Below are 13,373 nucleotides of genomic sequence, written 5' to 3' on the forward strand. Positions count from 1 at the left end.
AAATCCTTGAAAAACAGAGTAAAATGTGTCATTAAAGCTGATAAAATCCTGCAGTTACAGTTTCTTTGAAAAAAGAAGTTCATTTTGTTGTAAACGAAACTGTTGTACGAGCTGTGGTTTACTGAGAAGACTTTGTTCTAAAACCCTTGCTTCCTGTTTTTTATACCATCACACAGGAAGGAAGCTGCAAAAAAGGTTTGCCAACGCGTCAAAATCAAAATTTCCTCCTACTCTCAAAAAGATGCTCTGAGTGTGAATCAGGTCACAATCAAAGTTGTTACTGAAGTGAGGATTTCCTTTTCAAACTTCATCCATTGGTCCGGTGATTCTGTGTGGATGATACTGAGGAACGCTTCTGTTTGGTGTCAGAGACGAAGATACAGAGCATCTCTGGGGGATGTCAGCGATTAAACATGCTGGTTGATGAGACAAACTCGGAGCAAAAAAGTGTTAAAACAGGTGAGGTGTCTAGAAGTGAAGATGTGAATTATGTAGTAGAAGATATCTGATCCAGTAAACAAACACAAATTAAAAAGGTAGAAAGAAGGTGCTTGTTTTAAAGACTTTAATCATTAAGTCTGTCAGTCAGCATCTTAATGACCTTGAAAAGTTCTTGAATCTCATTCAGTAATCATTTATCTCCTTTGATAATCAACTGCAATGTATTTCTGTAATTTTTTTGGGCTTTGTTTTGCTCTCTTAGAGTCACTTTACTCTGTTCAGGCTACTCTTCAGCACTTCCATCCCACTTACTCTGCTCAAAGCGGAGGAAATGTGGTCGCTCCCTACATCATTGGTCCCACTTATGGCAACATAAACATTAACATCAACTCTTCACGTAGAGGTATGTATGCTCAATGGCTGAGAACCTAAACCTGGGTTTAGCTTCTGCTGATCTTTCTCTTCTTTTGCAGAATCTATTGTCTTACTCAAAGAAGAATTAAACCAAGATGCTGCTTCACAGCCCAAAAGTAAGCACCTTTACTATCCATTACTATCCATCCCATGTATATAGGTGATAGCTCAAGTTATAATCATTATACTGTATGTGTGACTTTAATTGGGAAGACATGAACTTTGAATGTAAATAAGATACCAAAAGTGATTAAACAGCATCAGAATAGTTTTTTTTTATTATCCCCAAAGTCCCATGGGAAGACTTCCAACCCCAACAGCAGGGTCCAAGTCTCTCTTAAAACTAACTTTCCAAACGTTTAATAGAGTCAACCAAACTTTCTCCTCACAGGGAAAAACCTTGTCCTCCATGAAAACACTACAGCACAGCTAATGTAGCTACAGCTATAGCTAACAAAGCCTTGTTAGCTTCATTAGCTGTGAAACCACATAGCTATCATAGCTAGAGCTAATAAAGCCAAGTTAACTATGTTAGCTTGTGCTATGTTTGCTAAAGATAGACCAGCTTTAAAAGTAATAACGTAAATAATGGCTCATTTTATCTGTATTAGCATAAGCTAACTTGACTGACTACATTGGCTGACAGTGTAATGTTAACTGCTTAGCTTTAGATAAAGCTAGCATAGCGAAAGCCAGCAATCACTTAACTACCTCTAAAACAGGATATGGGAATGGGATTTATTCTGGATTAGACCACTGACCGTTTTTTCTATTATTCATAAAGTGTTTCTTAGTCTGCAATGTTTGCAATGCGGTTATTTCATGAATGTACCTTGTAGTGCCACGCTATGTAATAACGCCGCATTATGTAATAATGTAATACATTTTCAATTCATTATGTAATAACGCCACATTTTGTAAGCCACTAAGGGGTTAGGGTTAGGGCAAGGTTATAGAGTATACCCTGGAGCCCGACTTAAATCCTGGGATTAAGGTTAGGTGTTCAGTCTAGGGCCCTGAAGGGGGGTTAGGTTTAGGCATAAGTCACTAAGCAGTTAGAGTTAGGGCAAGGAAGTTGGGTAGGGCATACCTTGGAGCCCACACTAAGTCCTATGGTTAGGGTTATTACATAATGCAGTGTTATTACATAATGTGGCGCTACATACCTGCCTGACTTTTTGATTAAAGTTGAATTAAAATCTAAAAAAGGAAACACATACCAGCAAATTACATCCCTTCTGTCATGACAGAGGCAGCGTCTCATAGAAGTGGTCAGCAAGAGGGGCAACTGAGATCTGCGTTCAGCAGCCAGACCCTTCTCACTTACAGGTGAAATTCACGAGTAAAAACAGGCTCCACCAATCGGAGATGTTACTGTGATACTGTTGGATTGTGGGTAGTGTAGTCCTTTTTTGTAACTTCAATCTTGGACCAAACCATGTCTTTATTAAAACAAAGTTGATAAATTAAATGGTGTCTTTTATAGCACCATCATTTTTACCATTTAAATCCTATGTAATAAATAAAATGACCACTGAAGTCAATAGTAGCTAATGCTGCACACACACAGCCCCATCCCTGATGTTCCAAAGGCCTTTTTTTCAAAGTCCAGGGTAGATGCACCTCAGCTGAAGTTGTTTGGATTAGTATCACTTCAAGAAATATTTGAGATGGCTTAAATTGTTAAGATTAGGAAAAAACCCTGAATAATCTTTAATGGCATTTTTCTCCAGATGACAGGATCACAGAATGCCAAAAAAGGCTGAAAACTACACTAAAAAAGAAGTTCAGTCACTTGCTGGATGGGATGGGAGCATCGGCAAAAAAGACACATCTCCATAAGATCTACACAGAGCTCTACATCACTGAGGGTGGAAGTGGTGGAGTCAATCAGGAGCATGAGGTGAGACAGATTGAGACAATGTCAAGGATGGATGTCACCAAGGAGAAAACGATCCACTGCAGTCACCTCTTTGTTCCCCAAGGGGGACAAGAGCTCTCCATAAGAACTGTAATCACAAGGGGAGTCGCTGGCATTGGAAAGACAGTATCCACCAACAAATTCACTTTGGACTGGGCTGAGGAGAAAGAAAACACCGCCCTAGACTTTGTGTTTCCTCTCTCTTTCCGAGAGCTGAATCTTCTGAGGAAGAAAACCTTCAGCATGGAGGAACTTGTCAGTGTCCTTTTCCCAGAAACAAAAGACACAGGAATTGTAACGTATGGTAAAAACAGAATGCTCTTCATCCTGGATGGCTTAGATGAGAGCCGACTGTCTTTGGATTTCAACAAGACCGACATATTGGCTGACGTGACACAGCCAAGCAAGATTTCTGTACTTCTGACCAACCTCATCAGGGGACGACTTCTTCCTTCTGCTCTAGTCTGGATAACATCTCGGCCGGTTGCTTCTAGCCAGATCCCTCTTGAGTGTATTGATCTGGTGACCGAGGTGCGGGGATTCAACAATCCCCAGAAAGAGGAGTACTTTAGAAGGAAAATCTGTGAGGAGAGCTTGGCAGACAGAGTCATCAAACATGTCAAATCCTGCAGGAGTCTTCATATCATGTGCCACATTCCAGTCTTCTGCTGGATGGCGGCAAATGTCCTTGAGAAGAAGTTGGCAACAGCTGACAGTAAAGACACGCCAAAGACTCTGACTCAAATGTACATACAGTTCTTGTCTTTGTATGTGGACAACATGAAAAACAGGCTCCCTGGAGAAAAAGAATCACAAACCAACAGTGTGAGAGCTAACCTCATCTCACTGGGTAAGCTTGCCTTCAAAGAGCTCGAGAAGGGCCAGTTGATCTTCTACGAGAGCGACCTCCTCATCAATGGTATCAAAGTCAAAGAGGCATCCATGTTTTCTGGGATCTACACCCAGATCTTCAACGAAGAACTGACACTCTGCCAGGAGAAGATGTTTTGCTTCGTGCACCTGAGCGTCCAGGAGTTCTTTGCTGCTTTGTACGTCTTCCTCACATTCCACAATGACAACGTCAACGTGCTGATAAAGAAGTCGTCTGCAACTCGGCGATTTCTATCAAGAGACTCATCAGAGCTCATCCTCTACAAGGAGGCAGTAGAAAAGGCTTTACGATGCGAGAATGGACACTTTGACATCTTTCTGCGCTTCCTTTTGGGCTTGTCTCTGGAATCAAATCAGACTCTACTGAAACAGCTCATGACCAGCAACAGAACCAACCAAAGGACAAAAAACGAGATCCTCAAACACATAAAAGAGAGGATTAGGACAAGTACCGCTCCTGATAGATGCCTCAACCTCTTTCACTGCCTGAATGAGCTGAATGACCACTCGCTTGTTGAGGAGATTCAAAGCTTCCTCCACTCTGGAAGTCTCAACAAAGCCAAACTTTCACCTGCACAGTGGGCCACTCTGGTGTTTGTGTTACTGACGTCAGAAGAAGAGCTGAGTGTCTTTGACCTAAGCAATTACACCAGGACAGAAGAGGGTCTTCTGAGGCTGCTGCCTGTCATCAAAACAGCACAAACAGCAAAGTAAGTTATACATAGATTGTTCTTGAGACCACGCCATCCATCAGAGTCTTTAAAAAGCACACAGTTACCTCCTATTGTCAGTGCAAGCAACATAATTCCCTTTGCTATAGATATTATGGTTAGCTTACTTGAATTTCGTTGACGTTGTTGAATCAAACAAAGAAACTTGTGAAGACTGAACTGAAAGTGGCATCTCTCCGTACACAGGCAGTTGCCTATAAGCATACGAAAGCCTTCTTGCCTGTGTAGCTTTAACACCAGTGACCCTAACAGCCAGGCTTTACATCTAAGAGATCTATGGTAGACCATATCCTGGCACTTCTGGTGCTCAGTGAGGCTTGCAGCCTGTGTTGACTTCTGGTAGGCGTTCGACTCGGTGAGTAGAGATGCCATCTGGAGCATTCTGGAGCTCCGCGGGATCCCATGTTCTATCATCCAATAGACGTCTGCCCTATATTTCAGTACAGAGAGTACTGTGAAGTCAGGCTGCTCCACCTCTGACGTCTTCCCAGTTGATTGTGGGCCAAGGCAGGGATGTGTCTTAGCCCCTATGATCTTAAGTGCCTGTATGGACTGGATAATGGGGTGGGTAACAGGGGCAGTGTGCTATGGAGTGTCATTCAGTGGTGCTGATGATGTTGTGATCCTTGCGGAGACTGTAAATGGCTTGTACAGTAGGGCCTTTTAACTTGCTGACTGAGGGGGCTGAAGTATAGGGAAGATCCTGGTATTTGGGGATGCCTTGGATGCTGCCATTGAGTCTGTGTCAGTGAATGGTGAGAGCTCGAGCAGTACGCCTACTTTGGCAGTGTAGTCCATCAATCCACCGACTGTGAGGACATCAAACACAGACTTAGACTCACGCATGGGTTGGTGAGGTTACCCCAAGCAAGACATTTGGCTTTCTCGTGATCTGAGCATGCGGACAAAAATCTTAGTCTTTCAGTTCCTGATCCTTTGAGTCTTTCTGTACTCTTATGAGGCCTTGGCGTTGACTGATGGCCAGAAGCACTGGCTAGACTATTTTGTGACAAATCTTTGGTGCATCTTTGGGTATCGTTGGCAAGACTGTGTGTCTAATGCTGCTCAGAAGAACGGGGATGTGAAGAATCAGCTGCCTGATCCAGTAATGGCAGCTGCATTTTTACAGGTGTCTTGCCCACTTTCCAGGCCTGATCCAGCTCACTGGATGGATGGTCTAGATGCCAGGGGTGACAGCATGTGTTATAGAGTGGGCAGCTGGGAGGATACCTGAATTCTCAGTCCTCCAATTGGACTTAAGGAGAGCTTCTTTGGACCAAAGGAACAATCTTTAAGAACTTCAATCAAGTCTAATTGCTTTTTTAAGTAAACATCACACTAGTTTAAAACAGCTATCCAGCTCATACTGCATGTAATATGTAAAGCCTGATCTTTAATGACAAGATCTTCTGTATAAAATTCTGTTAATGATTTTTCTCACCCCACCTCGTTCCTGCTGTAGTCTGAATGCATGTAATCTCACTGCAAAGTGCTGCAAAAGTCTGGGGGATGCCATCAGGTTTTCTAACCTCAGAGAGCTGAACCTGAGTGACAACAAGCTGACAGATGAAGGAATGATACAGCTCCATATTGGACTCAAGAACAGCAAACTGGAAATTCTCAGGTTAACACCCCACTGTCTCTAATTTTAGCATCTAGAATGTGAAATGTTCTAGTAAGAATTACTCATCAGTTTTTCCATTTTCTGTTTGTTAAGACTGAGGAGCTGCAGCCTCACCGAGCCCAGTTCGGATCCCCTGGCCTCTGTTATCAGCTCAGCTACCTGCCAGCTCAAAGTACTGGATCTGTCTGACAATGACTTTATGGATGAAGGAGTCAAAAAGCTCTGTGGTGGACTGGAAAGTTCTCACTGTAAACTGGAAACACTCATGTAAGTGCCCAAGCTGAAACTTTATGAAAGATGAAGTATTTATCAGCAGTCTTCAGTGCACTGCCAAACATGCTATGTGCTATAGCTGCTGTTGTTGACATGAAGTAAGAATATTATTTTGTCTGTTTTGAAGTTTGTCCTTGTGCAGAGTGACAGAAGAAGGCTGTATATTCCTAGCATCTGCGTTGAACTCCTCTGGACTGCAAGAGCTGGACCTGAGCTACAACCACCCAGGAAATTCAGGGTTGAGCTTACTGTGTGCTCTGGAGGAAGACCCACAATGCAGCCTGAAGAGACTTAGGTAGCTGTTTTGACATACATGCAAAATTACATCAATCAAACAGAAAAAGAGCAGATGTCTAATCTGGGGTTAAATTACATAGGCTATAGACCTGTTTTATAAGTCATTACGAGAACAGTGGCCTACTTTAGCTTCATTAGCTTGGCTAGCATAGCTTGGCTAGCTATTTAGTTAATGCCAATATGTAGCTATACCTGTGTAGCTATATTACCTACATAGCCATGGGAGTTTCATTATTTTTAAATTTGGTTGTCTTATCTATGTAGCTACATAGCTTTGTTAGCTTTAGCCTTCGTTAAGTTAGCTGCGTTAAAGTGTTTTGTTTTGTCAGCAGATTGTTTACTCAGCTTTGGTAAATGTTTTCCTTTATTAGCTTTAGCTATAGCTATGTAGCTACATTACCTACATAGCTAAGATAGTTTCATTATCTTTAAATTTGGCCATGTTATTTCTGTAGCTACATTACTAACACAGCTATGTTAGCTTTAGCTTCAACTTTGATGGCTCCATTACAGTGTTTTCATACAGTCTTCCTTATAGCAGACTGTTTACTCAGCTGTAATAAGCGCTTTGTAACTAGATTTTGCAGGTCACTTTTTTGACCTTTAACTTTTGGTGTCCTAACCTTTGCCTTAATACCTAACTCTAACTGGAAGATTAATTGGATTTGATTTTGAAAGTTTTAGCGTGTATTTCTGTTCTGAAAGATGCCACGTCTCAGCTATGGTCTCACCGTAGTCATCTATGGTGTGTGTGGGGGGCAAATATCTGTGGTTTCTTGTATTTCCCTTTGTCAGTTTGCAGAAAATGTCTCTGCATAGCTAGTTGTATTTCAGCTAACAAAGCCAAACAAATGTATCTTGGAAATGAAAGAGTGTTTTTGCTTGATTGCTTTGCTTTATGTTTTGTTTCAGTGTGGAAGGGTGTGGTGAATCAAGGAACCAGCCAGGTCCAAAGAAATGTAAGTAACAAGTGACCCTTTTAGGGTTAGTCTATTCCCCCTCTACTGTTTCTCTCCACTTACTGTGTTCTTCTTGAACCTCTACACTGTTAGGCACAACCATAATCACTACACCCTTGTGTTGCTTGCTAGTGCTTGCTTTTTTGTGAGTTCATGTCCTCTCAAAATCAAAACAGCTATTTTACTCCTTCTTGACAAAGTCATCATGATCTGTTTTACCAGATACCAAAAATCTCACCTTGGACCCACACACAGCACACAGACACCTTCTGTTGGAGGAGGAGAACAAGAAAGCAACATACCACTGGGACATTCAGCCATATCCTGATCACCCTGAACGGTTTGACTCCTGGACACAGGTGCTGTGCAAAGAGGGACTGACTGGGCGCTGTTACTGGGAGACTGAATGGTGTGGGAGGGCTTTCATTGGAGTGGCCTACAGGAGGATGTGCAGGAAAGGAGACGGTTTGAACAGCTGGCTGGGCAAAAATGATAGTTCCTGGGGACTATATTTCACCAAAGATGGGTACAAGGACTGGCACAACAACTCAGGCACTCATGTGAATATCCCTCCCAACTACACTAAGGTGGGGGTCTACCTGGACTGGTCTGCAGGGACACTGTCCTTTTACAAGATCAGCTGTGGATCATCATACCTCCTCCACACCTTTCGCACCACCTTCACTGAGCCCGTCTACCCCGGGTTTTGGTTCGGATGGGTGGACTCAGTTGTGTACTTGTGCTAAATTCTGAAAAGAAAGAATCCAAAGTCCCTTTACCCCTTACAATGTGAGAAATGTTCTTGCCCTTGAGCCTCAAATTTTATGTGTGCTACATTGAGAAAACTGACATGTTAAAGCCTCTTGAAGTATCTCTTTCTGCAGAGTTTGGACTTTTAATATTTGTGGTCAGTATTGTGCTGAAGTAAGACATCCGACCACAGGATTTTGGAGAACTGATACTAAAGACTCATAAAAATAATAATCATAGACGAAAACAAGTCTGCACTTTCTCTGTTTGAGTAGAAGTATACATTTTTGTGTAAGAAACAGCCGTACATAGATGAAAACATGTTCTTAAATGTACAAAAGACATTTCTTGCATTTCTGACCAAACCACAGTAAGACATCCTCTCATCTAAATAGTTCTGGTTTTATAACAAATGGGTAAAAAAGGGTAATCTTAAAATAATGAACATTTACTTGGCTCCAAGTTGCTAATGTGAATCTGCTTCATTGTAGTCAGATATGTTGGCTGTTATATTTTCATTAATGTAACTAATAGTGGAGTTTCCCTTTCTTTTGTTTTGATTGTCTTATTGGCTTTCAACTTCCCTTTTTTCTTTAATTTCCCTTAATAATCTTTTTTCCCTCTTTTTTAAACTTCCGATTAATGGCACACTTCAGCAGTTCTCAGTTTTCCCATGATAATGAGTAATTTTTAAATGTTTTATTGAGACCTCATCTTATTTATCTTGTATTACTCAATGTTGCAAAGGCATAAAAAAGCAAAGAAAGGCCTAACAAACCTTGTGAGTATGGACAATGACAGCATGGCATGGCATGGTCTATAATTGCCTGCAAATTGTTTGTTTTCTATCCCTTTATCCATGTAGCTAAAGCTAACTGAGCTGTTAGCTTTAGCAAACATAGCTAAAGCTAACTGAGCTATACATAATGGAGCTATGTAACTCCGCTATTTATAGCTAGGTTAGCTTTAGCTATGTAAGCGTCAGCAGACAAGGCTAAAGCTTACTACACACAAACACACAAATTATTTAGCTGATTTTTTCGATGTTACATCATTTAGCAGATGCTTTAGTCCAAAGCGGCATACATAGAGGTAGACAGGTGTTCCAGGAGTAAAGAACCTTGCCCAAGGGCCCAAATTGGATATTGTTTCTGTACTGAGTTGGTGGTGTAAAACACTTGACTATCCAGCTTTGTGAGCTTAGCTTTAGCTATATTAGGGATGTAGCTCTGTTAGCTACGTAGCTTCGACAACTAACGGAAATGTGAAAGCTACGCTGACTGCATCAGAATGTTTCCATGTTCCTGCAGATTCTTGAAAAGTCTTATTTTTGTCAGTGACAGGTCTAAAATCTGGAGAGGGACCCAACTGCAGTCAAGATGGCCGACATGGACGTCGCTATACATCCAAACCATGTTGGAAGTCCCAAGCGGAAGTTTCTTCTTCATGTTGGACTCAGCTGCCAGTGTTTGTCAGTCTTTTTCGCGCCTAAGTCTAACCCTTGGTGCTGGATCTCAAACATATCACCTTCCATACTGCCTTACCCTGAACCTAACCACTCTGGTTTTAATGCCTAAGCCTAACCTTAGACGTACGGACTTCTGGTTGAGACTTCCAGTATGGATTGGATGTATGTCGGCCCAGAGGGCCCATTGGCTAAGATTTGTCTGTATCCAGCCTTCTTTCTCTAATTTATGCTATATAATTCAGATCATTCTTTTTCATGTCAATGCTTGTTCACTCAACAGTTGACAACATTTACAGCAGTACAGCCTGTTCATAAACTACTCATCTGTCTAACTGTCAGCCCCACCCTCTCATCTGATATGTTCTTTATGTTCTCTTCTGAATAAAATATGGGTTTAAGAGATTTGCTAGTCATTGCATTCTGTTTTAATGTACATTTTAAAAAGTACCCCAACCTTTTTGGAATTAGGGTTGAAAAAAACACAAGACTTTCTCTTGGCTCTTTGGTCAATCTTTGGTCAATCTTGGCAGTGTCACAATGTTTTCTTTTAGCATATCTGTAACATTTCAATGTTTCAGATTGTCAAAAACGTTTAATATTAGACAAAGATTACCCAAATAATTACACAATGCAGTTTTGTAAAAAGTGTGTGAAATGTACCTGCCCCCCCTTGCTAAATCATAAACTAACTGTGATGAACTACATCCTTTGGAAAGTTAAGTTCAATTTCACTAGCCACACCCAGGCTTGATTACTATCACTCCTGTTGAATCAAGAAATCACTTAATGCTACAAAAAAAAAAAGAAGAAAAAGCATCAAGAACAGATTTGAAAAAAAGTTACCAACATCCATCAGTCTGGAAAGTCTTACAAAGCCATTTCTAAGACTTTGTTGAGAGCCATTATCCACAAATGGAGAAAACTTGGAACAGTGGTGAACCTTCCCAGGAGTGGCCGGCCTACCAAAATTACTCAAAAAGCACACTGACAACTCATCCAGGAGGTCACAAAAGATCTCAGAGTAACATCTAAAGATCTAAAGGTCAGAGGTCTGATCCAGGATTAAATTATGCATAGACCCATCTAAGAAGTAGTTACTGCTCGCTTTAGCTTTATTAGCTTTAGCTAAAACTTACATAGCTACACTAGCGACATAATGTTACAGCTTAAGCCAGTGTAGCTTAGTTAGCTTAGCTACATTGGCTATGTAGATCCATTATGTTTAGCTTAGTTAGCTTTAGCTACATGAGCTTTAGTAGACCCCACTAAAGGTTACTTAACTACATTGATTCACAACATACCTAGCTGCTTTGTGAGCTTAGCTTTAGCCATCTGCGTTATGCAGCTGTTAGCTGGGTAGCACCATTATCGCCATGGTTAACATTGCTAATGGAGCTACATAGCTACTCTGGTAGTACATGGAGTACGAGCTTACTGTTTACTTGACTTTATAGTGGGGCAGCTTAACTAGACATTCCTTAACAATTGTTCATTTTGTGATACAAGCATGAAAATTGGGACAGTTATAGCCAAAGGCATTCCCAAAAGATGTGGATATGGAGGCATCAAGACTGTTCTACATGGCGCCCATGGCAGCCATTTTTCAAAATGGCCACCAATGATAACCATTTTCTTATTAATTTTCTTATCAGGAGATTTACTGATATTAAGGACCTAATTAGTTTAATTTGTCTACCATACTATTGGAGAGGCTTGAGGTTAGGTAAGAAGTTGACAGGGCTTAGATCAGAAATGGGTGTGGCTTAAACCAGGGTTGTTTTATTGTTGCAATTTTTATATGACACATGGAAATTGAAAAGATGGAATGGAAATTTAAGGTTGTTGTTTTTTAAGCCTGAAATTGATACACTTTGAACAAAAGTTGCTACCTGCTATATTTTGTTTATTAGAAAATTAGAGACATCTCAGAATTGAGCTTCAGGTCAATTCTTTTGATCTCAAGACTAAGAGAACCATTTCAAATTTACACTACGTTTTATATGAACTTGAAACTTGAATTAAGTTTCAGATCAGAGTTTTTTATTACAAGACTGACAGAATTATTTACATTTTACACTGTTTTATATAAACTTGAAACTTGAATTGAGTTTCCTATCAATGTTTTTGATCACAAGATTAAAATAACGGTTTACAATTTACACTAAGTTTTACATAAACTTGAACCTTCAGTAAATCAATGAAAACATTTCTTTTTCTTTTTTGTTGGTTTTTTTTTTAGGAGAGGAAGGGAAAAGGAGAGGGAGGGAAGTGAGGTATTTTTTTAAGCGATGTATAAAATGGGGTTAAAAAATAAAAGAGAGGGAAAGCACTTCTGTCTGTCACAGCAGTCTATTCAACATTCACCTTTACAGAAACAAAGAGATGTGCAGTTTATTTCAGCTTTTTTGCACTTGCACTGCCTCACACAACTCTTCTTACAAAAATTGACCTAAACCTAGCCCGATCGTTCATCCAGTGCCATTTAATTCCAGTGCGATTTGTACACCATCTGAGTAACTACATGAAGTCATGTAAAGCCCCGTTACCCTTGGCTCGGCTCTACCGCGCTGCCGCATCCTGTCAATTCAAGTGTGGCTATCTAACTACATCTAAATATGCACAATATCAACTAGATGTGGGACTAATATTTGATAGCATTTAGGAAACTAAACTATGCTACCACTAAAGTATCACTAAAAGGAGTAGATTCTTCATGTTTTTTAATTCTTCATCATCCTTTATTATCATTCCTGATAAGAAAATTGATGAGAAAACGGTTATCCTTGGTGGCCATTTAAAAAAAAATGGCTGCCATGGGTACCATGTTGAAAATTCAGGATGCCTCTATATCCAGTTTTCTTTGGAATACGTTTGGCTATAACTGTACCAGATTTCATGCTTGTATCACAAAGTGATCAATTCTTGGGGTTATCTCCTCCACGATTATTAAACATCCCCTAATCAGGTTTTGAAAGTCAAGTTTTTAACTTTAACCTTTTGGTATCCTAAACCTAACCTTCAAACTTACCCTAACCTAAAATGGGCGTTTAATCAGATTTTATTTTGAAAGTTTTACCATGTATTTCTGTTTTGAGATATTTGAAGTCTCAGATGAACAATTTGTCAGGGTGGCCGTTAGAAATTACCGCCTGAAGCCAGAATATCTTGGTGAAAATTGCTCTGTACCAGAAAATCTGGAAGGAAATTGTCCGGCCATCAGTTCATTACCTCAAACTGAAGTGCACTCAGATTATGCAGTGGGGTAATAATGCGAAACACACTAGCTGGTTCACCTCTGACTCGCAAAAATGAGGAAGATTTGAAATGACCAAGTCAAGGTCCGAACTTCTCCATCTTAAAATTTGATGATCTAAAACTTTTAAGTGTGTCAAATATTTTAAAAAAAAATCAGGAAGTGGGCAAATACTTCTCCATACACAATACTTTTTTTTTTTTTTACATCTGCTCTCTATCCCCCATTTTCAACTGTATCTACTGTCCTATCAGAATAAAGGCCAAAGTAAAACTTATAAAAGGTCTAAACTGTTGTGTAATTGTGTCAATATAATTTGTAATTAAGCTTTTAATTGAAGAAACAATCAGA

At 40.2% G+C, this 13,373-nt stretch overlaps 1 protein-coding gene across 2 annotated transcripts; it reads left to right on the forward strand.

Moving 5' to 3' along the window:
* The first annotated feature begins 258 nt into the window (after window positions 1–258).
* On the forward strand, window positions 259–9,781 carry LOC121528889 (NACHT, LRR and PYD domains-containing protein 3-like). Of its 2 annotated transcripts, none has more exons than XM_041816532.1 (9): window positions 259–459; window positions 704–844; window positions 915–971; window positions 2,589–4,377; window positions 5,861–6,022; window positions 6,116–6,289; window positions 6,423–6,590; window positions 7,505–7,551; window positions 7,774–9,781. In XM_041816532.1, exons 1-9 carry the CDS (start codon window positions 414–416, stop codon window positions 8,295–8,297), a joined length of 3,108 nt encoding a protein of 1,035 aa, XP_041672466.1. In that variant the 5' UTR covers window positions 259–413; the 3' UTR covers window positions 8,298–9,781. The 2 variants fall into 2 exon arrangements, with proteins under 2 accessions (XP_041672466.1, XP_041672467.1); XM_041816533.1 differs by having other exon boundaries at window positions 724–844.
* Window positions 9,782–13,373: the final 3,592 nt, after the last annotated feature.

This window comes from Cheilinus undulatus, linkage group 20, assembly GCF_018320785.1.
Source record: "Cheilinus undulatus linkage group 20, ASM1832078v1, whole genome shotgun sequence".
Lineage (NCBI taxonomy): Eukaryota > Metazoa > Chordata > Actinopteri > Labriformes > Labridae > Cheilinus > Cheilinus undulatus.